The 27,826-nt window shown below is 48.0% G+C and overlaps 1 protein-coding gene across 3 annotated transcripts in view; it reads left to right on the forward strand.

Moving 5' to 3' along the window:
- UBE3C (ubiquitin protein ligase E3C) overlaps positions 1 to 27,826 on the forward strand; it is an 885,810-nt gene that overhangs the window by 810,689 nt on the left and 47,295 nt on the right. For all 3 annotated transcript variants that reach the window (XM_069211153.1, XM_069211154.1, XM_069211155.1), the window contains exon 24: positions 8,841 to 8,971. In XM_069211153.1, coding sequence (XP_069067254.1) covers positions 8,841 to 8,971 — 131 coding nt within the window. The remainder of the gene's footprint in view (positions 1 to 8,840; positions 8,972 to 27,826) is intronic.

Genomic DNA, 27,826 nt, shown 5'->3' on the forward strand with positions numbered 1-27,826 from the left:
ACACACACTCAAAGATTAAATCCAAGACCAATTTAGAAAAATGACAGGTGCTTTTGAATATGCTTTGAACCATTGAACTTCGTTATAAGGTAAAAGGTTTTTATATTAAAAATAATTTTCTGTTTCAGAAACCAACAGTGCACTTTTCAGAGTCTATAATGTTATCCAATTGGAAAAAAGCAAGAATTCAGTTTCACAGGTAAGTACACGACGTACGATTCCAGTCTTCAGGGTTTTAGACTAGCACTGTGCAAGGTTGATACCAAGAGTACACCCTCAGCGGCACGGGGCAGCTGGGTGCAGAGTTCAAAGTTGAAGACGGTGCCCAATGTTAATCAGTAGAGACTGTTGGGGTGATGAAACTCTGCTCTCAGGTAAGTACAAGCGGTGTCAGATGTTGGTCTCCAGGGGTTGAGGTGAGCATCAGGGGGGTCATAAGGCAGCACAAAACGTACACACTCAGCAGCTCAGGGGCGGCCAGGTGCAGAGAGCCAACACAGCATTGGGTTCCAAGTGCTATCCAATGGGGACGGGGTATGCGCTGAAGTGCTTCCTACAGGTGAGCAAGGGTGGATCTCCTGGAGTTGAGGTAAGTACAAGGGGGGCCACAAGGTAGCACCAAACTGACACCCTCAGCTCTGACTAGGAGGCCAGGAGAGGTCAACCCACAGCTGCCCAGGTAAGTTAAGATGCCAGGGGTCTTAGGGACACTGACGGTTCAGATCCCGAAGGCCAAGGGGCTCCTGGTGGAGGGGTGTCTTTTGTCATTGGAAACAGCTTCCAAGGCAGGTCGCAGCCAGAGAGAGTCCTCTGAGTTAGGCTTCAGGCATCGCTGGGGAGTCCGGCAGAGGTCAACTCACAGTGCACTCTTGGTCAGAAGCGCTGGGAAACCTTCATTGTACTCGTAGGCCACTTGGAATCGGGGGAGGGCGTCTGGTGTAGAGGTGGTTCCATTCAGTGGTTTTGCAGTTCCTCAGGCAGACTTCGTCTTCTTTGGAGATGGTTTCTTCTGGACAGGTCTGCTGTCCACTGGAGTTCTTGGTCTCATCAAAGGCAGGTAGTCCTCCCAAGGCTTTGGAGGTCACTGGACTGCAGGACAGTCATCTTCTTGGTGCAGGTTTCTTTGAAGGCTGGCTGGTAGGGCTGGGGCCACGTCAGTTGGTGTCTTTAGTCTTCTCTGTTGGGCGACATCTCTTTTGTCTGGCCTTCTTAAGTCAACAGGAATCTGATTCAAGGGTTATGGGGTGCCACCTAAATACTGAATTTAGGGGTGTTACAGGGAGTGCCAGGTGGTAGCTAATGGGCTACTCACCTTTAAGGTTGACTACACCCTTCCTATGGCCACTTCCTTCGGGATGTGGCATAGCCCTATCTCTGTTGGCCTAATTCCTTCCATGCAAAATGGAGGAATTTAAAAAGTAGTGTTCACTTCAGCTCATTCACCCTAGGGGTGGGACTGGCATGAATTGGGAACTCCTCCTAATTTTCCCGCCACTCCTGCCAAACGTGGGGTCAGGAACTGGGGGTATGCCTCCTCCACCATTTGGAGAGGCCTAGGAGGCATTTGAAAGGCGGCAAGGCCTTTGAAGCTCCCCTCCCTGTAACGTCTGTCCTGCCTGGGAGTGGTCACACCTCTGCCCAGAGCAGGCCTTTGTTCTGAGCCTTCGAGAGTATTCGCTCTCACCTCAGGGGGGCAGAACTGTCTTAAGGTGGCCACACTAGGAGTTGGTAGGTTTTACACAGGTCACCTCTAAGGTGCCCTCTGGGTTCATGTATTAATAAATCCATCACTGTATTCAGTGAGTGCTTAATACAAGATGTCAAATTTATGAAAATATGTTAGGCATACTTTTCCTTCTCCTCTAGCTGGTGAGTACTCAGACTTTTTTTTATTGTATAGAAAATATACAGCATTTCTGATTGGAGAGTACTTTTGCCTGGGCTCACTCATTGCTAAGAGCCCTTACTGAATAGTTGATGTTAGTAACATATATCTCAGATCACAGATGTACAATATCTTTCTATATCTAGCTGACTAGTTCTAAAAAGTCTCCTCAAATAGCTGTAAATGCACATGTTCATATGCCTTTTGATTGAACTGTCCTGTTTGGTGAGCAGGCTGAATATGCCCTGAAACACCTTAAGGCCACAACCTGTTCTTTGGGCCTTTAAACCCCTGTCAGACAGTTTCCTCAACAATTTCAACTATTTTGTTACTACACAAGCCAGTGAAAGCAGTTATCTGAAAGAGACTTCTAGTTGCAGATTCCTTACCTTAGAGTTTCCCCAAGGTGTCAGACTGTATCCGGAGATTTTTCTTCGAGCAGTACACCTGCGACCCGTTAGGTGGCGTTAGTCGACCCCGCGGGCGTCATTGGTGTTGTGGTCACCGTGATAATGTTGCAGTCGTATATAGGCACCACCCCAGCCTGCTGACGTCTTTTGTTTTCTTTCCACGCCAGTGTGCACGCAGATCCGGAGAAGAGCTACCCCAGTCATTTTCTTTTTTTACTAACTATGACATTTTTGTAGAATTCGTTATTGACGAGGTTTGGTTTTCAAGATGTCCCATAAGACCGGTTTCAAGCCTTGCAACTCCTGTCACCGCATGATGTCGGTGATGGATCCGCACCTCATGTGCCTCTGGTGTCTGCAGCGCGACCACGACCCGAAGCCATGCTCCGAGTGTCGAGCCACGAACCCGGAAGCTTTGAGGGAGCGGTCCCCAAAGCTCATGGCAGCCCGACACTCGACTCTGCGTCGTTCCCGGTCCCATTTGAGAGGAAGGTCAGGAGACCGGTTGCGGAGTCATCACCAATCATCTTTGTCCAAGTCGTCTGGACATTCGGGTAAGAAGAAGAAGTCGAAACATTCATCGGCTTCGCCCCATCACTCGCATGAAGCGGGAAGAGCATTGATGCTCTAGGCCTCCATTTATGGAGCCTCCGTCTGGGTCCCCTCCGCACCTCCCTGACTTTCCGGGAGCCGGTGCCACCCCTACCCAACTTAAAGAATTTTATGAGGCCATGCGCCTCATATTTGGACAGTCCGACCCACCCTCTGCGCCTTCGGGCTAAGGGGATTCGGTGAGCACCCCCTTGTGTTCCAAGTCGATGGCTGTGGCCTGACTCTGGAGGGCACCTCAGGATCCTCTTCCGGATCCGTCCCGACGCCAGTCGTGCCAATGTGACCTTCCCCTACGTCGGGTCTGACGTCGACACTCCCGGCTCTGTTTGGGCCCACAATTTACGTTGGCCCTATACTTATCCCTGACGATCCGGAACGACGTCGCTCGACGCCAATTCTGTTATCCATGGGCTCTCCTGGGCCCAGGGTTGATTCTGACCCCTATTGCCATGGGTATGGATACGGGGATAGTGTAGAGGGGTCGCTGGACCCTTTAGAATACCAGCTTGATATATCTCCACATTCCTGTTCTGCCGGCCCACAGACGTTACCTAAGTTTCGTGGTAGGTCACGAGCACTTCAGTTCACTGTGCTCCCATTTGGCCTTACCAGCGCCACTCGGGTGTTCACAAAAGTGATAGCTGTGGTTGCAGCCCATCTGCGCAGGTTAGGGGTTCCAGTCTTCACCTACCTCGACGACTGACTGTTGAACGCGGACATGCCCCAGAAAGTAGTCTCCCACCTCCAGACTACGGAAAACCTCCTGCATTTGCTGGGATTCACTATAAACGTGCCAAAGTCACACCTGACTCCCTCTCAGACGCTCCCTTTCATCAGAGCTGTTCTGGACACAGTGCAGTTTTGGGCTTATTCTCCCGAAAAGCTAGTCGGGCTATGATACAGATGTTTCAGCCTCTATCCTGAAATTCAGTGAGAATGACTCTGAGGCTGCTGGGCCTCATGGCCTCCTGCATCCTGCTGGTCCAACATGCCAGATGGCATATGCAGGTTCTGCAGTGGGACCTTAAGTTCCAGTGGGCGCAGCATCAGGGGAATCTCTTCGACATGGTTCATATCTTGGAGTGAACTGCAAAAGACCTGCAGTGGTGGTTGTCTAATCCAGATTAGGTCAAAGGCAGATCCCTCTCCCTTCCGCAACCAGATCTCACAGTAGTGACAGATGCCCCACTCCTGGGTTGGGGCGGCCAAATGGCAGAGGCGGAGTCCGGGCTCCACATTAACCTTTTGGAGCTTCGGGCAATCCAACTTGGATTTAGAGCATTCCTTCCCTCTCTCAAAGGGGGAAAGTGGTGCAGGTGTTTACCGACAACACCACCGCCATGTGGTACTGCAATAAGCAGGGCAGAGTGGAGTCGTGGACTCTTTGTGAAGAGGCCCTTCGCCTCTTGACATGGCTGGAACTCCAAGGCACTTCCCTGGTGGCTCAACATCTGGCAGGCTCTCCGAACATTCGGACCAGACGAACTCAGCCGTTGATGCATAGTCAATCACGAAAGCAGTGGGGAGAGCCGTGGTTAGATATCTTCGCCTCCAGAGAGAACGCGCAATGTCAGCTGTTTTGTGCATTAGAGTTTCCAAGGCGGCCCTCGCTCGGCTACGCTTTTTGTCATAAGTTGAACTCAGGCCTCCTACACACCTTCTCGCCAATAGCACTTCTGCCCAGAGCTCTGAAGAAGATCAGGCAAGGCCGAGCCCAAGTAATCTTGGTGACTCTGGACTGGCACAAAGAGTCTGGTATCCCAAGCTATTGAGCATGGCCATCGATCCTCCGATCAGACCTCCCCTTTGGGAGGATCTTCTGTCGCAGAAGCAGGGGATGGCTATCCACCAAACCTGTCAAGCCTCCACCGCCTTCCGTGGAGGTTGAGCAGTGACAGTGGACGGCTTTTGACCTTCCACCAGAAGAATGTAATGTCACCTTGGCAGCCAGGTGTCCATCCACCAAAACAGTATACGCCTGTAGTCGGAAGAAATTTGTGGCATGGTGTATCAACAAATCTGTTGATCCCCTCTCTGCACCTCTTTCCGAGGTTCTCCTCTTTATTCTATCTTTTGCCCAGCAGGGCTCTGCTCTGGGCACCCTCAAGGGATATTTGTCTGCCATCTTTGCCTTTTTAAGGCTTCCACACCAACCTTCTCTTTTCAAATCTCCCATTGTTCGGAGGTTTCTTAAAGGCCTCACTCATATGTTTCCTCTCACCCTGTTCATCATGCCCCAGTGGGATTTGAACTTGGTCCTCACATACCTCATGTGTGCTCCTTTTGAGCCGCTCCACAACTGTCTTCTAAGGCTCTTTACCCTCAAAACAGCTTTCTTGATTGCTTGCACCTCTGTTTGAGTGAGTGAGTGAGTGAGCTTCAGGATCTTTCTTCAAAGCCACCATTCCTAGCGGTGCATCCTGACAAAGTGGTGCTTCGTACTAGGGCTTCCTATCCTCCCAAAGTGGTAACGACTTTTCACGTAGGCCAATCTATCACCTTGCCTACATTTTACACAACTCCACATCTCATGAGGCGAGACTCCACGTCTGGATCCAAAAAGAGCGTTGGCATTCTACCTAGATCGTACCAAAGATTTACGGGTGGACAATCAACTCTTTGTGGGTTATGTTGGTGTGAAGAAAAAGAAGGCGGTGCAGAAGAGGACCATCTCGCGACGGATAGTCCTCTGCATCAGGATGTGCTATGCTTTGGCGAAAAAGCAACCCCCTGAGGGTTTGCGCGCTCATTCAACCAGAGCAACTGCTGCCACCACAGCACAGTGTTAGCACGTGGAATTCCATTTCCAACATGGGTGCCTTTACATACGTTCACCAAGCATTACTGCCTGGACAGTCAGGTCCGCAGAGGTGGCTATTTTGGCCGTTCGGTCCTGCAGGACTTTTTGGTGTGATCGTAGTTCGCAGCCCACCACTGGGGATGGTATTGCTTGGGTATCTATTCTAAGGTAAGGAATCTGCAACTAGAAGTCTCTATCAGATGTACAAGTTACTTACCTTCCGTAACAATATATCTGGTAGAGACATATCCTAGTTGCAGATTCCTTATCGGCCCGCCCATCCTCCCTGCACTACGAACTGATTTCTAGGCACAGGTACTTCCCCTTAAGGGCCCTAGTTTTGGTGGACCATTCTCATTGTTGTTCATGGCTTCGTGCTACTGGCGTGGAAAGTTGTGAAAAGAAAAGGACGTTAGCGAGCTGGGGTGGCGCCCATATATGACTGCGATGTCATCACGGCAACCATTATGCCCGTGGAGTCGACCGACACCACCTAACGGGGCGCAGTGGTACTGCTCGAAGAAATATCCAGTCTGACACCTGGAGGAAATTCTAAGGTAAGGAATTTGCAACTAGAATATGTCTACCAGATACATCGTTAACGAAGGTAAGTAACTTGTACATTCAGCCAGCAGAAAGTCAAAATAGTGATTCTGGTACTGCTTTCCAGTCATAGGCTGGTGAGACTCGACAGTTTCACTTTTTCAGATGAAACTATTTCAGCTGCCAAAAGATGATACTGTTTCAGTTGTATCTGGCGGACATCACCACTAGTGGCTTTTGGTCCCAGCAAAAGAAGCAGATCCACCTCAGCTTGCTGGGCCTGGATGTTTTCAGTTTGGCTCTGAACATATTTCTGACAGATTCGGGGAGCTCATGCACAGATCTAACAGAAAATAGGATGGACTTGGCACACATGATCAAACAGGGTGGTGTCTTCTCCAGTCCTCTTTGCAAGGAAGCCACTCATCTGTTGTCCTCTGCAATAGACAGGAGAGTTGAGCTGTCAACAGCACTTCTATCAGAGACTCCTAATCCTAAAACTGATCAATTTAGCAGATTTCTTTTGCTCAGTAATGAATGGTAATTGCATCTTGAGATACTAGTCAGAATCTTTCACACATGGGGAGTTCTCGATATAGACCTGTTTGAGGCCCCGCACAAGAAATGTTCGATACCACCTGGGCCAAAGGTTGATTCGGGTTGAGCTTTCTTTGGCATGGACTGTTCAGCTTCATTCACTCAACACTCCCCCTGCCCCTCCGTCCCCCCCCCCCCACTTCCGTTTATGCAGATGGTCATCAGCTACATCAGATATCACAGGGCACACAATTTTCCTTGCTGCGGATTGGGTGAAAAGATTGTGATTAACCAACCTCCTCCCTCTGAGCCTCAAACCCTCATTGTGTCTGCTTCCGTAAGAGGAACTAATTTTTCAACTCAGCAGGAGTTTACTTCATTTCTCTCTTTCAAAGCTGAGCCTTCTGGCATGGAACTTCACAGGCTGTCTCTGAAACGTTACAAGCTTCTACTGAAGACCCTAGAAGAACTTCTAGTTGCAGGATGCCCTTTTACCAGGGCTACATCTATCAGATATATCAGTAGATAGTCTGCTTAGTGCAGGGACTCAAGGATTGATCTTTTGAAGGCGAGAGTTTTCACAGTCTTGCAATTTGTGGTTTTCCCTGCACATGAAAGTCTCAATATAAGGATGATGGAGATTTTCAGGTAGCTATCTGAGCCTTTAATTTCTCTTCATATTATGGTTTCTTATTGCTAAACGTTTCTAGGTTCTTTGCTTTCTAGATACATTCCAGTCCTTTTTATTGTCCCTTAGTGGAACTTGAATTTAGTGTTAACCTTACTCATGGAAGTACCCATTGAGCATATGCATTCAATTCCATTAATATCCCTATTTTTCTAGTAGTGGTTACTTCAGACAAAGGGCCTGTAGCAGCTGCAGCAGTTTTGGTTTCTCCTCCTTTGGAAGCCTTCCTCAACTATAAGATACTAAGACAATTTAAACCATCCAATTCCATACCATCTTTTTGTACTTGATCTCATCCATCAAAGACTAAAGCAAGGCTACACATATTAGATATGAGGCATATGTTACACCTCTAAATTCATACATCTGCATAACTCAGGTTTTTGATAACATCCTTTTAATCACCTTTGATGGCCCTCTTGTGGCTAAAGCTGTTGGAAAACTGACACTTGTTTAAATGGGGATCATTTTGTGTATAAAGCTGTCTTATGAGCTGGTGGGAAAAGACCCATTAGGTTCCTGACCTCACCCTTTAAGAGGCAAAGCAGCTAGTGGAGCGCTTTTAAGTGTTCAAATGCAGTTGATTTGTCAACAATCGAATGTGGCATTTGGATAAGCAAAACAGCTGTTTTCCAGTTTGGACGAACTGTATTACAAAATATTGTGTTATTATTTCGAGGATAGATCTTGTCTTCATGTTTTATTGCGACATGGGTGATATCCATTATTCAAAGAAATTACTTACCATTCCTAACTTTTTTTTCTGATGCATATGACTTACCTTGCAGAATCCATAGTCCGTCCCAATCCTCTGCCCCTCTCACCCCTCCTGAGGATTATTTTGAAAATATTCTGTTAGTTTTCCTTTGGCTCCACTGTCAAAGTTTCTATCCTCTGGAAAGGCTCCCAAAATGTATCATGTATCCTGAGGCTCCTTATACCTTTGTCCAACATTGCTTCCAGGGGTCACAGAGGCCCAAAGTGACATCTGGCATCACTGACTGTGACAAAAAGATTCCATATCTACCCTGAAACCTGAGAATGTGTTCATATAAGGAACTGTGAGAGCAGCCATACCAATCAGAAAAACTATTGCCTGAGACAAGTACCTTTTATACCCCCAAGAACTGCTGCAGCTTTTTTTCTACCGGTTGCCCACGTTATAGATGATTTATCTTGTTATCATTGTGCCTAGTTTAACGTCTAAGGTCTGATTTGCTTCTGGCTCTATTATAAAAAAGTATATATTTATTCTGATGATGTTACAGTGCTCTAAGGACTTCATTCATAGCCTCACTCAAGCCATTAACAAAGCTCAAGAAAGTTTAATGTTCTTGTTAATTACATATAATCTCTCTCTTTTAGGTGGTTATGCTCCAGATCATCCTGTGATAAAAATCTTCTGGAGGGTTGTTGAAAGCTTCACTGATGAAGAAAAGCGCCAGTTGCTCAAATTTGTAACAAGCTGTTCTCGACCTCCCCTTTTGGGTTTTAAGGTAACCATACCTCACACTCCTCATTATCAGTTGATTTCCTTTGCAAGTCCTATTCATTGAAAACTGAGACAATCTGAGAAGATAATGGAATGTAACTCCTGTGCAAAATTCCTTGAACTAGGATCCTGATGTACAAACAATTCTGCAGTCACAAAGCCTGCGATTAGCAAAATCACAGGGTTGGTGACTGTAAAATGGCCATTTGTTATGTACTAAAGCCATTTTGTGACTGGGTAACAAGTTACCAAATCACGAAATGGGTTAAGGAAACCCATACTTGCTGTTTGAAAGGGATGAGTTTAGGGTGTCCTTTCCACATAGCAATTCATTAAAAGATGCATCATTATTTGAAACCGAAATCCAATCACAAAACAGTGAGATTTTTTCAACACCCAAAGGAGGTGTTAACCCATTTGAATGGGATGGGGTCCAGAAACCTTCACAAAAGCTTTCTGCAAAGATTGCAGGCTCCGTTATAAAGTCAAACATCGGGTCATTGTAACATAATCAGGCAATGTTGCACCAGGGCCGGCGCACTGACATCAGTACAGTTTTGTTCCACACCTTTCGATCCATCCGGAGCGTCGTTATTTCACATTCTATGGAGAAATGTTTTTGTCTCAAAAGCTGTTGCAGTTGCTGGAAATATGGGTGTGTCGCCTCCTACGAGGTCTGGTTTTAAGCACTAACATTGATGCATCTGTCAAATATCCATAATGGATCCGGATGACAACTATCTCTTGTGCCTCTGGTGGAGGCACGACATGTCATCTTTGACCTATGCCAGCAGATGCTCCCGAAGTCCATCAAGGAGCATAGAGCTAAACTCTTTATGGTTCCCAGTGAAGAGGGTCGTCGGGGCCCTGTAGGACAATATCGCTGTCAAAGGCCAGTTCAAGGTCACCATCGAGGCCATCCCTTACCACTAGGTCTTAGAAGGAGAAGAGGATATATAAGAAGAAGAAAAAGCACCTCCCTTCTTAAAGATCAAAATCTGGTATGTCCAGGTCCAAGTTCTTCACCCCTGCACCATTTACGGAGCTGAAGTTAGTAGAGTCATCCACGCTCTGTGAGCCAAAAGCACATGTTTTTGATTCTGATTCGCATGTGTTGAGCAGATACAGATGGAGACAGACGCCAGCGGTCTTATATTTAAAAGGTTGAAGTCCCCTTGTGTGTTGCACCAGAGTCTATTTTTGCCACCTGTTATATTATTTAACAACACAGAGTCCTGATGATGGTCTGACAGACCTCTGACTGTCACCACAGGCTGAAATGTCAACAATACCTTCTCATTTGACAAGCTGAATTGAAAGTCCATGATATTGCTTGAACTGGGAGTGAAAACCAGGCATTTATTGTGCAGGAATGTGTCATGAGGAGGGTTATAACCCCTTCCAGGATCTTCAGTTGGGATTCTGTCCTGTGATCTAGGGGGGATATATACATTGTTGTTGTTTATGAGATGGACATTTGTTGGATTTGTTGTACTTTTTTTTTTTAACTTCCTGAATCCTATTGAGTAATATATATTGGATTTTAAAGGAGTTGTCTTATTCATTAATTGAAGACTGGATTATATGTGCACGTTCTATATCTAAACAATTCATCTAGGAGCATTTTTAAGTGAGGCTTTTAGAAAGTGGGCATGTCTCTGGACTTACTGCTATCTGTGCCTTGCAGCCTGTCTCCAGTCTGCATCTGGTCTGTGCTGGTAGACAGCTCCCCTTGTACATTTCACCCAGAAAGCCATAAACACAGGACACTCAGTCACATCTGCATTCAACTGCATACTAAATGGGTCTTCTTGGGCAGGAAGGGTGGAGGGACTCTCACACTTCAAATGCCAGTGGCCTGCCCTCACACAAAGGACTGATAACCCCCACAGGGATCCTGGCAGACAGGACTAGGCTGAAAGGGGAACGTGTGCACTTCAAAACCACTCTTTGAAGTTTCCCCCACTTCAAAGCCATTTCTGGGTGTATATGGTTCTCTGACCCCACCAAATCAAACACTTCTGGATCTACAACTGGACTCTGTTAGAGAGACTACCTGGCTGACCAAAGGACTCATCTGGACTGCTTTGCTGGAAGGACTTCTACCCTGCTTGTTGCCATGCTGCCTGCTGGCCCCTGACTCTGCTGGAAGGACTCTGCCTTCCCCACAAGTGCTCTCCAAGAGTTTGGATTGAGTTTGCCTCCTGTTCTGAAGTCTCAGGGCCACAAAGGGTCAGGGCTCACCAAAGAGAAGAAAATCCCAGGGCATCGGAAAATCGACACAATGCCAGCAGAAATTGCTGCAGCACTTACCTCACAACTAAAACAAATTGCTGAATCACCTACTGGATCGACGCAGCGCCTGCTCCTTCTCACCAGAGTGTCAAGGATTTTCAATGCATCGTCCCTGGGTGTCAAAATATCCCCGCATCGCAGTGAGGAACCAAGGCTGCGCTCCTGGAAATCGACACACCACCTTGCAGCGTGGAAAGAAACGACGCATCATCTGTGCTAAGCCGGAAAATACGACGGAGCACCTTATTTCTCAACGCATCTCCTCTTATTGTTAGTTTTGACCCATCCCAGGTACTTTGTGCTACAAGGATACAACCACTGACTCTTAAGGATTAAGACTCATTTAAACCTTTAAAAAGTGTTAACTTGACTTGTGCATATTGGATCTTTGTTGTTTTGGTCTTATTTTAATCAGATAAATATTATCTATTTTCCTAAACTGGTGTGGAGTACTTTTTGTGGTGTTTTCTCTGTGTTACTGTATGAGTTATTGCTCAAATACATTGCCTTCTATTTAAGTCTGCCTGCTCTGTGCCAAGCTACCAGAGGATGAGCACAGGATAATTTAGGTTGTGTAGTGACTTACCCTGACTAGGATTGTGGTCCCTACTTTGACATGGGTGTATACTTCTGCCAACTTGAGACCCAATTTCTAGCATTGGTGTTCGGGGTGAGGTTAGGACTTGTGTTTGTGCAGTGCCATACAATAGCTACCCACAGTTAAAGACCCTTTCGATTTATTTTCTTCACTTTTCCCTACTTTGCATTTTTAATCCATCCTAAACATCATGTCTCTGGCAGGGTCCACAAGTGGAGCTGGGTAGTTTGACCGGGCTAAGCTGGAGAACTACACAGTTACCCAGCTGAAGGACTTTTACAGAGATTGGGGATACCTGCCTGTGGAGCTTCCAAGAAGGGAGAGTACCAAAAACCGCTGTGGATCTTGGCAGAATCCTGCTTCCAAGAGCATTGTGAGTTGGGGGAACATGAGAATTGCTCTTCCGAGGAGCAGCCAACAGCAGTTGAGGATGACACCCCTGGGATTTGTGCTTGCTGCAGGGGCAAGAAGCAGTGTCTCAAGTCATGGCCAGACCCCAGAGCAAAGGAGAGAGGAGAAATAATTCCAACTGCCGTTGGCAAAATTAAAAATGGAGGCAGAGACGAGGAAGGATGAGAGAGAAGCTGAGAAAGTCTTAGCAGAAAATAAATTACTTCTGACACATAAACTGAGTCTAATAGAACTGGACCTCAAGGCTAGGCAGCAGAGTCCAGCAGTAATGGCAGCAGAGTACCTGATGGAGGCAAGAAGGTTTGTATATCCAAGGATTTGGTGCCCAGTTATATGGTGGGAGAGGACACTGATAAGTGGTTTTCTGGTTATAAAGTTGCACTGAGGGCGCATTGGGCTCCTGAAGAGCCCTGGGGTGGGTCTCTGGAAGCACATGCAAAATCTTGTGAGGGGCACACTTCTGTCATTAGAGGTTGGCGACCAAACCAAGTACACTTCAATGAAAGCCATTTTCATTGCCAAATTTGGAGTGACCCTCTGAGAAGTATCACCAAGACTCAGGGACAGTAACAAGCTCCCCAGCCACTCCTGGGTATATTTAATTGATTTCTCCACTAAGGCACTAAATGGCTGGGTGCGGGCAGCAAAGTTAATGATTATGTTGGGTTATACAATTTAATCATGAGCGAGCACCTCCTCAGTATCTGTTTTACAGAGTTGTGCCAGCACCTAGTGGACAGTAAAATGACTGATCCCAGGTAGCTTGCTGAGGAGGCGCACCTCTGGGCTAGCACCAGAGTGTTCAAGAAGATACCTGGGAGTGATTCCCAAGAAGGGTGGTTCAGGTCCCCCCCAGCTGAGTGAGAGGGAGTTTAAAGATGACCCAGACAAGTCCCAGAGTAAGGGGTGACGAAAGGGATCCCTATGCCCCATCTGAGAAACAGGGTGGTGGTTCTGGTGAGCGGCAGCCCAGGGCATGCCCTTTCCAGCCCTGCTGCTTTGAGTGCTCCCAGCTAGGACTCAGTCCAAAGAAACCACCCACTGGTGGGAGCTCTACAGGGATGGCTAATGTGGCCTTAGGGGAAAGTAGTCCCCAGGGGCAATTCATAGACATCACCTAATTTCCCTCAGTTGGTAGATAAACTGAGAGGGTAAGCTGGTGATCCTTGAGGGTGGGAGTCGTCACTTTCACCAGGTGGGAGTGAATGGGGTCCCAGTCATTGCTCTGAGGGACACTGGGACTAGTCATACCATGATGGTGGAGAGATTAGTTTTCCCAGAGCATTACACCGGCTAGGTGTGTGGGGTGACTCTAGACCATGGGGTGGATTTTTTCCACCCTATGGTCCTCCTGTCCCTGGAGTTGAGGTGGGGAGGTGACCCAGAGAAGAGACATACTTAGTATCCAGATGCCCATAGACTGCATTCTAGGGAATGAGTTACGGCAGGAGAACTGGGAAGGGTGCCCCCTAAGGGTGCCCTGACAGTTTAGTTGTCTGGAAGTACCCCTCCCCAAAGGAGGGTATGGGAGCTCAGATGTAGGGGCAAGGTGGTGGCCTCCCACCGCCACATGTTCAGCCTCAGGGTACAGACCCTGGGTTGATTGACCAATGTCAGGATACCACCCCATGAACTGTCGGGAGTGTGTTGTTATTTGTGATGCTTTCAGGGTACTGTGTGTTACAAGGATACAACCACTGATTCTTAATGATTAAGGCTTATTTAAACCTTTAAAAAGTGATAACTTGTGCATATTGGATTTTTGTTGTTTTGATCTTATTCAGATAAATATGATCTATTTTCCTAAACTGGTGTGGAGTACTTGTGTGGTGTTTTCACTGTGTTACTGTACGAGTTATTGCACAAATACTTTACACATTGCCTTTTAAGTTAAGCCTTCCTGCTCTGTGCCAAACTACTTGAGGATGAGAACAGGACAATTTAGGTTGTATAATGTCTTAACCTGACTAGGATTGTGGTCCCTATTTGGACAAGCGTGTATACCTTGGCCAACTCGAGACCCAGTTTCTAACACAAATCATTCTTGACCCTGCTCCCCATGGTAGAAGTTGAGCCCAAACTACCAGGCCAAGTCCTCCCTGGACTGGAAACAAGAATCTTGGGACCGGTTTCAGAGTATCACCCCTTATCAGCCAGGAAAGCTTGAATCCAGTGGCACAGTGAGCAAGGGACCCACATCTGGGCACATCCTTCCCACTTAGGGCGACAAAAGCAAAAAGAATAGTTGAATGCTGAACAAAACAAACATTCAACCCCAGTTACAGATCTGGGGTTAATCCATTGTGTTTTTGCTCACCACGCCACCCTAGTTTCCACACAGCCATATACAAATTTGTCTTGACTCTGCTCCCCATTGAAACAGTCCAGCCCAAACTGCAAGGCCAGGTACTCCCTGGACTGGAAACAAGCACCCTGGGACCGGTTTGGGGGTATCACCCCCATATCAGACAGGCTAGCTTGAATCCAGTGGCACATTGAGCACAGGATCCACATCTGGGACCATCTGAAGGATCACTCCTCGGAAGCAGTAAGAAATTATCTTATAGAGACTTCTAGTTGCAGATTCCTTACCTTAGAATTTTCCCCCAGGCTTCAGACTAGATCCGGAGATTTTTCTTCGAGCAATACCCTTGCACGTCGCTAGGTGGCATCGGTCGACTCCGTAGGCGTCGTGGTCGCTGTGATGACGTTGGGAGTAGTACTTGGACGCCGCCCTCGCGCAGTGATGTCAGTTCTTTCCTTTCCTCGCCCACGCTGAACCGGAGAGAGCTACCCTCGGCTATGTTTTGGCCGAATTCGACCGTTTTGTCGAACTTTTTTGGTGCAACACTTGGTGCGTCGAGGATGTCCACGAAGACCGGGTTCAAGCCTTGTGAGGACTGCCATTGGATGATGTCGGTGACGGATCCTCATCGTGTTTGCCTGTGGTGCCTCGAGCGCGACCACGACCCGAAGTCGTGCTCCGAGTGTCGGGCGATGCATCCGAAGGCTTTGAGGGAGCAGTCCCTAAAGCTAATGGCGGCCCGGCACTCGACTCTGCGTAGGTCCCGATCTCGCTCGAGAGGAAGATCTCGAGATTGGTCGCAGAGCTATCACCACTCGTCTTCTTCGAAGTCCTCGGGTCAAGGTAAGAAGACAAAGAAGTCCCATCGCTCTCCGACTTCACCCCGTCGCTCGGCCGACACGACGCAGGACGAGCGTCCACGCAGTAGGCCTCCATCCCCGGAGCCTACGTCTGGGTCGACTCCGTGCTTCCCCGAGTTTCCCGGAGCCGGAGCGACCCCTGCCCAACTTAGAGAGTTTTACGAGGTCATGTGTCTCATCTTTGGGCGTGCCGACCCTGATACGGCGCCTTCGGGCCCAAGGGGTTTGGCTGAGGGGCCTTTGGGTTCCGCGCCGGCAGCTTCGGACCCGGCCACCGACGTCGCCTCCGGATCCATGCGAGGATCTGCACCGACGCCAGTCGCACAACCGAGACCTTCCCCGGCGCCAGGTCCATTATCGATGCTCCCGACGTCAGTAGTGCCCACTATCGACGTCGACCCAATTCTCATACCCGACGATCGGCTTTGGTGGGCCCTATTCGCCCGAGGTCGGATTCTGACCCATTTTCCTATGGGTACGAATACGGGGAGAATTTGGAGGGGTCCCTGGACCCTTATGAATACCAGGAAGACCCTACTATGGACTGGGCACAGGACTTGGGCGAAGCCAGTGGTCTGGATACTTCTCCTGACGCTGGCATGCTGTCTCCTCCTACCGTGGCTACGGCGGAGGGAGCTACCTATAGTATGGTGGTTAGTAGGGCGGCTGAGGTCCTTGGCCTTGAGCTACCTACTGTTGAAGTCAGGTCTAATCTCCTGACGGAGGTACTTCAGCCTGGGGCTTCTATGTCAGAATCCCTTCTCCCATTTAATGAAGCCCTCACTGATGTCCTTTTGGGTATGTGGTCCAAACCCAACACAGGTGCTCCTGTGAACAGGACTATCGCTCGCCGCCATCGGCCCGCGCCGAATGACCTAAAGTTCCTGTCCTGACATCCTACGCCTGAGAGTCTTGTAATCCAGGCTTCCTCTTCTTCTGGCGCGTTCCCTTCCTCACCCCCGGATCGGGAATCTAAAAGGATGGAACAATTTGGTAAGAAGTTGTTTTCTTCCTCCAGCCTCGCACTGCAGTCTGTGAACACTGCATGTCTTTTGGGCCATTATTCCCACTCGCTGTGGGATACGGTTGCGCAAGTCCTTCCGCAGATACCGGAGGAGGCCTGTGCTATCGTCTCCCAAGCAGTGAAAGATGGGAGAGACTCAGCGAAGTTCACTATCCGTTGTGGGCTGAATACGACCGACTCTCTGGGCAGATTGGTTGCGACGACAGTGGCCTTACAGCGCCTGGCCTTCTGGCTTCTCGGGGGATGTCCAACAGTCACTCGTGGACATGCCCTTTGATGGCACCCGTCTCTTCGGAGACAAAGGGGACTTGGCCTTGGAGAGATTCAAGGATTCCCAGGCTACGGCTCAGTCCCTTGGCCTTTCCTCCGTCACACGCCCCCCACAGTCCACTTTTCGTCCCTTTCGTGGCCACGGAAAGGGCGCCCTGTCGCGTCCTCAACCCAGCCACCGTGCCATGCACGCTGGACAGCCTATGCGTGGCCGTGGAATCCCACGTGGCCGTGGGACAGGGAACCAGAGGTTTGTCCAGTCCACCTCTGCCCCCGCTGCAGCCTCCAAACCTTCCTAGTCCGTCCCCTCACTCCCGCCCAGTTGGTGGCAGGGTCCGCCATCACCTGCCCCACTGGGAACATATCACCACGGACAGGTGGGTTTTGCAAATAATTCGGAAGGGCTACTCCCTCCCTTTCGAATCTGCACCACCACACATGCCACCATCCTTCCATCATCTTCCGGAGGATCATTTGTTGCTTCTCCGCCAGGAAGTCGCGGCTCTCTTGGCCAAGGGTGCTATAGAAAAGGTCCCTGTGCCAGAAGTAGGTTGTGGTTGTTATTCCCACTACTTTCTGATACCAAAGAAGGACAAAGGCTTGCGTCCTATCCTAGATCTTCGGGACCTGAACTACCTCCTCAAGAAGGAGAAGTTCAAAATGCTCACCCTGGCTCAGGTTCTGTCTGCCTTGGACCCAGGAGACTGGATGGTACTTGCAGGACACTTATTTCCACATCCCCATCTTGCCTGCCCAAAGACATTACCTACGATTCGTGGTAGGTCACGAGCACTTACAGTTTACCGTGCTCCCTTTCTGCCTTACCAGTGCCCCTCAGGTGTTCACGAAAGTGATGGCGGCGGTTGCAGCTCATCTGCGCAGGTTAGGGGTCTCAGTCTTCCCCCTACCTAGACGACTGGCTGTTGAAGGTGCCCTCACCCCTGACAGTTGTCTCCCACCTCCAGACTACGGCGAACCTCCTGCACCAGCTGGGCTTCACTATCAACGTGCCGAAGTCACACCTGACTTCCTGTCAGACGCTCCCTTTCATCGGAGCTGTTCTGGACACAGTGCTGTTTTGGGCTTATCCTCCCAAAAAGGGAGCCCAAGACATTCAGGCTATGATTCCGATCAGGCTGCTGGGCCTCTTGGCCTCCTGCATCCTGCCAGTAACATATGCCAGGTGGCATATGCGGGCTCTGCAGTGGGACTTGAAATTCCAGTGGGACGCAGCATCAGGGAAATCTCTCCGACTTGGTCCAGATCTCAGAGGGGACTGCGAAAGACCTGCAGTGGTGGCTTTCGAATCCCGATTGGGCCAATGGCCGATTCCTCTCCCTTCCCCACCCAGATCTCTCTATAGTGACAGATGCATCACTTCTGGATTGGGGCGGCCACATGGTAGAGGCGGAGATCATAGGCCTCTGTTCTCCGGCGGAGTCGGGACTCCACATAAATATGCTTGAGCTCCGGGCGATCATGCTTTCGTTGAAAGCATTCCTTCCCTCTCTCAAAGGGAAAGTGGTGCAGGTGTTCACGGACAACACTACCGCCATGTGGTACTCCAACAAACAAGGCGGGTAGGGTCCTGGACCCTGTGTCAGGAGGCACTACGCCTCTGGACATGGCTGGAACTTCAGGGCATTACCCTGATGGTCCAACATCTGGCGGGCTCTCTTAACGCCAGAGCAGACAAACTCAGCCGCCGACGCACTGTCAATCACGAATGGCGTCTCCATCCGGAGGTGGCGCAAGGTCTCTTTCTCAAGTGGGGAGAGCCTTGGTTAGATCTGTTCACCTCCGCAGAGAACGTGCAATGTCAGCTATTTTGTGCGTTGGATTTTCCAAGGCGCCACTCGCTCAGAGACACTTTTCGTCTCAAGTGGAATTCCGGCCTCCTTTACGCCTTCCCACCTATCCCTCTTCTGCCCAGAGTTCTCAAGAAAATCAAGTACGACCGGGCCCAAGTTATCTTGGTGGCTCCGGACTGGGCTCGAAGAGTGTGGTATCCAGAGCTATTGAGCATGTCCATCGATCCTCCACTCTGACTGCCTCTTCGGGCGGATCTTCTGTCGCAGCAGCAGGGGACGGTCCTCCACCCGAACCTGTCGAACCTCCGCCTTCATGCATGGAGATTGAGCGGCAACAGTTGACGGCATTTGCCCTTGCACCTGAAGTCTGTAATGTTATCTTGGCAGCCAGGCGTCCATCGACTAAAACTGTATACGCCTGTCGTTGGAATAAATTTGTGGCATGGTGCACCAACAAATCTGTTGACCCCCTCTCTGCCCCTTTTTCAGAGGTCCTTCTGTTCATTCTTTCTTTAGCCCAGCAGGGCTCTGCCTTGGGCACACTTACAGGATATCTGTCTGCCATATTCACATTTCTTAGGCTTCCTGATCAGCCCTCACTCTTTAAATCTTCTCTTGTTAGTAGGTTCTTGAAGGGGCTCACACACTTATTTCCTCCCACTCCCTTCAACATGCCTCAGTGGGATCTTAATCTTGTACTTACTTACTTGATGTGTACCCCCTTTGAGACAATGCATACTTGTCCCTTGCGGCTCCTCACATTCAAAACTGTCTTTCTCATCGCTATCACCTCTGCTCGCAGGGTGACTGAGCTCCAGGCACTTTCTTCAAAGCCTCCATACTTGTCTGTGCACCTTGACAAAGTGGTGTTAAGCACTAGGGCTTCCTTCCTTCCTAAGGTGGTTACACCATTTCATGTAGGCCAGTCTATCACTTTGCCTACCTTCTACGCACTCCCACATCCTTCCCATGAGGAGAAGAGACTTCACTGTTTGGACCAAAAATGAGCGTTGGCGTTCTATCTCAATCGTACTAAAGACTTCCGGGTGGACGATCAACTCTTTGTTGGCTATGTGGGTGCGAAGAAAGGGAAGGCGGTGCACATGCGTACCATCTCTTGATGGGTGCTTCTTTGCATCAAAATGTGCAACGCTTTGGCAAAAAAGCAACCCTTCTGACGGCTTGCGGGCTCATACTACCAGAGCAACTGCTGCATCCACTGTGTTAGCACGCGGAGTTCCTGTCCTTGATATCTGTCAGGCAGCTACGTGGGCATCCCTGCACACGTTTGCTAAGCATTACTGCCTGGATAGTCAGGTCTGTCGGGACGGCTGGAATCTGCAACTAGAAGTCTCTATCAGATGTACAAGTTACTTACCTTCGATAACGAAATATCTGGTAGAGACATATTCTAGTTGCAGATTCCTTCCCGCCCACCCATCCTCCCTGCTCGCAAACTGATTTCTAGGGACAGGGATTCCCCCCTTTCAGGTCCTTAGCACTGGCACACCAATATCAGTGTTCTTAGCGGCTCTGCGCTCTGGCGTGGAAAGTCGTCAAAAGAAACTGACGTCATTGCGCGAGGGCGGTGTCTATGTACTACTCCCGACGTCATCACGGCGACCACGACGCCTGCAGAGTCGACCGATGCCACCTACCGACGCGCAAGGGTATTGCTCGAAGAAAAATCTCCGGATCCAGTCTGACGCCTGGGGGAAAATTCTAAGGTAAGGAATCTGCAACTAGAATATGTCTCTACCAGATATTTTGTTACCGAAGGAAAGTAACTTGTGCGTCAAGAGGCCTCTAGATACATAGTGCAGGCTGGCCTTTATACTGCAGACAGCAGTATGGCACTTCACAAGTTTGTTTCTTGGTGTCCCTTGCCAACATACTATAGTTCACACTGTCTTTGACACTGTCTTTGACCTAACAATGCTGTCCAATGGCTACAGTCAAGGGATACCTTTTGGTCCTGTCTTCTTTTCTCTGTTTACCAGATCAACGCTCTCTGTTTGTCTCCAGTGATGATCAGATTCTGAAAGTTTTGCCAAACATTTATCTGCTAACCCCTTTAAAAATAGTTCACTGGGGCCTTCATTTGGTGCTAACATTTCTTATATGAGCTTCTTTTGAGCCCATGTACAGTTGTTAGATATGGCTTTTGCCGTTAAAAACAGTTTTCCTAGTTGCCTTCACTGAGTCCGCCAGTTGCAGGCTTCTCTGTCAAACTCGATTCATGTGTTTCTTCCCAGACAAGTTGGTGTTGCAAACTAAAGCTGTTTTCCTTTAAAAGGTGAGGTCTCCTTTCCACTTAAATCAATTCATCACCCTACCATCTTCTTGAAAGTCTTCTCTTCAGATAGCCAACATCTAAAGCACTGCATGCACATCATTCATAGATGGATGTCCAGCACCAGCCTGAAGCTCAACCCAGCCAAGACGGAATTCCTGTTATTTGCGAAGACTTCAGACTAAAAACTGTAAAAAATAAAATAAAAAATAAAAAAAACAAAGACAGCAAGCAGTTCCATCTATGCAGCCAGGATCTGGAACATCTTTCCCATATCCATCATGACCACCCTATTGCTGCTCAAATTTAGGAAAGAGTTGAAGACTCACCTTTTTAAAGAACACTACATAACAATGCATTAATCGTCCACATCCCAGCTTCTCCTATTACTCAGACATTATGTTGGTATTTGACCATGTTCAGTGTTCCGCTGCCTTTTAGCTAGGTTTGTGCTATAAAAACCATTTGCATACTTGTAAACTTGTCAGTCAAGGCTAATGTATGCTTAACCGTTAAATCACGGTGAGCACTGTCATTCTTTTCTTTAGTAGTAAAATGAGACTAATAAATGATTCTGTAGGACCAAACATGTAATCAATAGGAAAATGCCCTCCTAGACTATTGCTCTGAAACATTTTAATCATAGAAATTACATTAGTTTTACATAAAATATGACTTATTTCTGTGCTGCTTTCAATAGGCTTCAAGGGGAAAAATCACCTGGAGGAATGTGAAAGGCTTCCAAAAGGGCATCCAACATTACGCTTAAGCCCTTCAGTTTGATCCTCATATTAAAATCGTCACAGATAACTAAAAGAGCATACGGATAAGTAGCTCAAATATTAAACAGGTCTGTTGAAGGTTAAGAAAACAACCTTGCACTTTACCCTTTTTGCAAGATAAAGTTTATGAAAGTAAACCAACACTGCAGGCCTCCAGATACAAGTCATATTGAGCTTTAAGCAAGAACACCTTCAGCAGATATATATATATATATATAGTATTTTATGTTCAAAATGTTTTATGAAGCTCTTAAGCACGATTATATGTCATGGCCCTGTGAGGCAAATGCAACTTAGAGCCCTAATTCAAGGGGGACTTAGCAGAGGAAGAATTAGAATGAAGCATGTGTGGTGATTTTTATATGTAGAGACGCTGAGACAGACATGGAATGGAAACTCTAAAATATTTTGTGAACTAAGCAAAGGGTCTTGAATTGAATCCTAAAAGTGTTTGGCAGACAATGTAGTACTTGTAACTTGGAAGTGCATTTAAATATCTGATAGAGACTTCCTGCTGCAAATGCCTCACCTTTTTTTTTTTTTCTAGCGTCTGATTGGATCCGGAAGATTTTCGTGAGCAGTAAACATGCGCGCAGTAATGTTGCATTGATCGGTTCTGCGTGTATCGTTTGTGTCATCCGCACTAGAGTGACATTGCGGCACCTACATATGTGCCACCCAGGTGCGCTCATATCAGTTTTTTTTTTTCTTTCTGCACCAGCCACCATTGATCCAGAGAAAAGATACCCTTCAGTCATTTTTCAACTGGCCTTTTTCCATGTGTGTTGAGAATTTTTGTAGATTCCCTTCTGGTTTGTATTTCAAGTCATCTAGGAAGACAGGATTCAAGCCCTGCGGAGCCTGTCATCGGCTGATGTTGGTGACAAACCTGCACCACGTCTACCTGTGGTGTCTGGAGCGCGGCCACAACTCGAAGTCGTGCTCCAATTCCTACACCATGTACCCAAAGGCTTTGAAGTATCGGTACCTAAAGCTCATGGTGGCCCCGTATGCAACTTTGCACAAATTGAGGTCCTTGTAAAGAAGAAGGTCCCATGGTGGGTTGCAGAACCTGAAGTGTCATTGGTCCCCTCTCCAAGTCCTTCGGACGGTCGGGTTGGTCGAGTCACAAGAAGAAGAGCAAGAAGCCAAGGAGGTCTTTGACTTCTCCTTGTCTATTGGCCAACACAATGAGATAGAGTCGTCATTCTAGGCCTCATTCTTTGGAGCCTGTGCCTAGACTGACTCTGCATCTTCCTGACATTCCAGAAACTGGAGCGACCCACGTCCATCTGAAGGAGTTTTATGGGGCCGTGCTCCTCATTTTTGGGCTCTCCGATCCCTCTGACATGGTCAGAGGTGGCCCAGTCTGGTTCTGCACTGGTGGCTTCGGCTCCAGTGGGTCCTCAGAGATCCATTCTTGGATCCGGACCGTGCACTAGACGTACCAGCTCGACCTTCCCCAGCACAAGATGTCAATGCTCCTGGTAGCACCGGCACCCACAGACGCCACCATCTTCATTGAGATTCCTGACAGAGCCTAAGGAGCATCGTACGGCGCTCCAGCCGGAAACCTGCTTCCTAGATCGGCGCTTGAGGCGTATTTTCTTGAGCTAGGGCTCAGGGAGGAATGGGAAGGGTTGCTGAATCTTGCAGACTACCAGCCGTACAGAGAAGACCCATTTATGGACTAGTGTGAGGTCGTGGGTGAAGCCAGTGAACTGGATACTTCTCCACATATTAGTATGCTTTCTCCTCATACAGTGCCTATGGTGGTGCGGAGGGCAGCTGATGTCCTTGATAGTTGCCTTCAGTGGCAGTCAAGACTGACATCTTGACAGAGGTGTTGCAACCGGGAGTTTCCTCATCAGATCCCCTACTCCCTTTCAATGATGTCCTTACTGAAGTCCTGTTGGGGACTTTGCACAGAGGCTCCTGTGAATAGGAGGATCGCTCGCCGCAGCCACCACTCCACCCTAGGAGACCCAAGCATCCTTACCCAACACCCTAACCTGGAGAGCTTAGTGGTCCAAGCCTCAACATCCCAAGGCGCATTCCCTACCAGCTCCCCTGGATAGGGAATCCATAAGGCTGGAATCTTTGGGGAAGAAGTTGTTTTCTTCTGACAGCCTTGCATTGCGGTCTGTGAACACCACATGCCTTTTGGGCAGTTACTGACGATTACTCTCACACTCTGTGGAACACGGTTGAGCAAGTGCTGCCACAGGTCCTGGAGGAGGCCTGTGTGGTACTGTCTCAAGCTGTTGCCGATGAGAGAGATGCAGCAAAATGTACAATATGATGTGGGCTCAGCACAACTGACACTGAGCAGAACGGTTTCATCGACAGTGGCCCTGAGGGGCCATGCCTGGTTCAGGACGTCTGGCTTTTCGGGGGATTCCATGCTTCCCTTATGGACATGCACTTCAATGGTGCCCGTATCTTCGGGGAACAGGCAGATTTGATGCTGGAGCGTTTTAAGGACTCGCGGGCTATGGCCAAGTCCTTGGGCCTCACAGCAGCCCTCCGTCATCCCCAATCTGCCTTTTGCTCCTTTTGTGGCTACAGAAGGGGCTTCCAGCCGCACTAATTCCCTCCCAGTCACCAAGCTGTGCATGTTCCCAGCCTCTGCATGCCTGAGGGTGAGGTACCCACCAGCCTCGTGGGTCAGGTAGCCAGCGGTCTGGTCAGTTTACTTCCCCAAGCCCATTATCCCCCCCACCTCACCCCTACCCTGCCCCCCCACCCCCCAAGCAGCTGCAGCCTCCAAGCCTTCCTAAGCTGCCGCTTTACCATTATGAGCACTCAGTTGGCATCAGGATTCACCATCACCTTGCGCACTGGCTGTCCATAACATACTACTCTGACATATTGGTCCTGCATGTAATGCAAGTATATTCTATGGTTTTAGCTATGTAATGCCTTCCCAATACAACCAGAGAAGATTTAATTGTTTGGCTCCCTAAACCTGGATGAGACCCTATGTATAAATCCTCTTACTGACCTTTCTCTATGCTAAACTTCAAATGTAAAATATTTAGTTACATTTTATGTAGAAAATTATGCTCTGATGCCACTGCTGGTTGGTCCAGATCAGAATGGGTTCATACCCGAGCACTGAATATCAGGCACCTTTGTAGAGCTTGTAGGAGAAAACCTTCATACATTTGAGTGTCCTATTGCTACATCAATTGACCTACAAAAGGCCTTCATCGCCCTTATTTGAGCACTACCTGTCGGCAGGCCTTACACAAAACATATAAATGTCTGTGCTATGCACCACTCCCATGGCTGGGGTCTGCAGTGGAAATATCTCTTCTGCCATACATAGGGGCACTAGACAGTGATGGCCTTTATTGCCCATATTATTTGCCCTAGCACCAGACACATTTGGTGGTGTAATGAAGGTGCAAGGCAGGAAGAAAGGAATACCTCTGGTGGATGGAACACATGTGATCCTTCTATATGTGGTTGAGCTCTGTTCTCGGCTGAACGGCATGGTCAACACCCTCAGTGCTTGTTGGCAGATATCAGGCCTCCGGATTGATTGCACCAAGACCTGTTCGTTCCCTATTAATGTAGACACTGTATCTGATACTCAATTGGTACAAGACCTGTGATTGCCTGATACTCCCACACATTCAGGATCCTGGGTTTACACATCTATCAGATGACTGTTGATCTACATGACAGAAACATGGGTAGATCAGTGTCGACCCAAGGAGCTGTGTGCAGCTTTGTAAAATACTATCCAAATATGTCATAGGATGTATAGAAGATCAAATGATACGCACTTGTTATATCAATTTACTAACCTGCCATTATGGGTATCAACCTCTTATTTCATGGCATTAGATTCACTACTGTCTGACCTGATGTGGAGCACAGATTGACAAACAGTCGCTTTAGAGTAAGTTGAAACTACCAGTGACTGAAGGCAGCCTAAGCGCATCAGTTTTGAATTGTATTATTTGGCTGTGTAGCTCCGGGTGGTGGTGTTTTGGCTTGATGGTTCCATCTAGCTGGTACGGAATTTCCCACAGACAGAATATATGATGGGGTATTGATACATTTTTTAATTGACTGAAAGTGTACTAATAGGGGACTTCCGCAACTCTGGCAGGTGGCCCTGAGATCCTGGATAAGATGTCTACAAAAACCCACACAGTGCCATCTTCTGCACTAGCCCTGCCATTGGTAAGATTTCTGAGATCTTTGGAATCCTACACAGCCAGACAACTGGTAGACTAGACATAGAGACTTCATTTTCGCTCTCCTTAAAGTCGGTCCAAGACTTGATAGTAGACTCCCAGCTGGACAATTCCTACTATAGGAGGAGTTGAGGAATAGCTTTCACAAGATATTTGGCATGACAGAAGAAGAACCTCAAACCAATGAGGTAATGTAATTGTTGTATACAAGTGGGAATGGCAGACAGTTGGTGCCCTGGTTTTACAGATCACTGTGGAGTACAGCAAAAACCAATTTAAATTATTCGAAAATCAAATTGGAGGAAAATCATAAGCGATCTTAATTGCAGTGAATGGCGGAAAGCACTTGCATGCACACACAAAGTATTCAGAAACTTCTGTTTTAATATACACCCAATTCATTTGTGTACCTAGGACTTACCTATTCCCCAGCAATATGTGTGGGGCTCTGCCTGCCTTGGATGTCGGTGTGATATGGCTGGGTTCTTGTATATGGCATGGGCGTGCCCTGAAGTGGGTCATTACCGGATGGAGATTACTGATTACTGGACAAGATGGCAGGGTTGTACACCTCAAAGGGATTGCTGCTTGGACTTTTTCCTTGGTCTAAAAGTGAAGACAAAATGTTTTCTTGCTTTCTTGTTGGCAAAAGGTGTGATTGCAATGTGCTGGAAGTTCATCTTAGTGCCCCCACTTTGTAAATGGAAGCAGTGGGTCTGGTATTTGCGGGGCCAGACAGCATGGCTCTATGTAGAAAAGAATGGGCCTGCGTAGGAGACCATTGGCTGGGATGTGGCATGAAGTGTTACTTTTCCTTTGCATTTATAGTTGCACGTCAGTGAGCTCAGACACTTTACATTCAACAGAATCTATATAGACGCTTTAAATGCATCGGTGACCTTTGGAGCATAACTTCAGTTGTGAATTTAATTCTCTGGACTTGCAGTGTTCAGAGTTTAGTGGTTTGTCGTTTTTTGTGGATTCCATTATGCAGCTTTATTCGACTTTGCAAATAAAATTGGCAATAGTAGCAAGAGATGTTACGTGTCAGGCAGTTACTGTAAACCCGAATGAGCAAATATTGAACCCTGTTGCACAAGTCAAGATGAATCGGCATTATACCGATGAGATACCTTTCGCCCAACCAAGCATACAGAAAATGTGTTGTTGTATGTAGTCTTGAAATCCGAGCATTTACTGATGTAACATTGCATTACTCACACATGTTGAAACTCCTCTGCCAAAAGAGGTCCATCTAAGGGGAGCGACGTGACGTGTTGCATCTTCAATCAATCAGACAGTATTTGTAAAGCGCCGCTAAAAATTTGTGAAGGTAACCAGGCGCTATGTTGCTGGGCTTAGTCGAAAAGTCAGATCTTGAGGCTAGGTTAGGAAACACTTCCAAAAATTACGACATGACACATGGGGAGGCTAAGTGCAAAAGTCTGTCTCACTACAAGGATAGCTACTACTCACAAATGTTGGAATGCCTCTAAATCTTTTGAACAAAAACGCAAGAGTGCCGTCTACGGTGAGTGACACGGCATGTGTTGCGTCATCAATCAATCAGACACTATCTGTAAAGCGCTGCTAATCACCTGTGAAGGTAACCAGGCGCTGGGTTGCTGGGCTCAGTCGAAAAGCCACGTTTTAAGGCTTGGTTAGGAAACACTTCCAAACATTACGACATGACACATGGGGAGGCTAAGTGCAAAAGTCGGTCTCACTACAAGGATAGTCAGGGAGTTATATTTCGTTATTCTACTGCCATCTGCTGTTTACTAGCTGCCCCTGACAAAAAGTCTCCGGCGATTGCACTGCGACTAGTCGAAGGACACTGGACCCCCAGAGGCAGTGGTGCAAACGCTAGGAAGCGGCCATCTGGAAACACAACTCCCGTATACACAGCGGTCGAAGTGCATTAAAAAGTATAGGAACTGTGATGGTGCCTGCAGTGGGGGGCGAGGTCAAAGGTGTAGCTAAAGAATTAACATATTCT

The sequence above is a fragment of the Pleurodeles waltl genome, chromosome 10, assembly GCF_031143425.1.
Source record: "Pleurodeles waltl isolate 20211129_DDA chromosome 10, aPleWal1.hap1.20221129, whole genome shotgun sequence".
NCBI lineage: Eukaryota > Metazoa > Chordata > Amphibia > Caudata > Salamandridae > Pleurodeles > Pleurodeles waltl.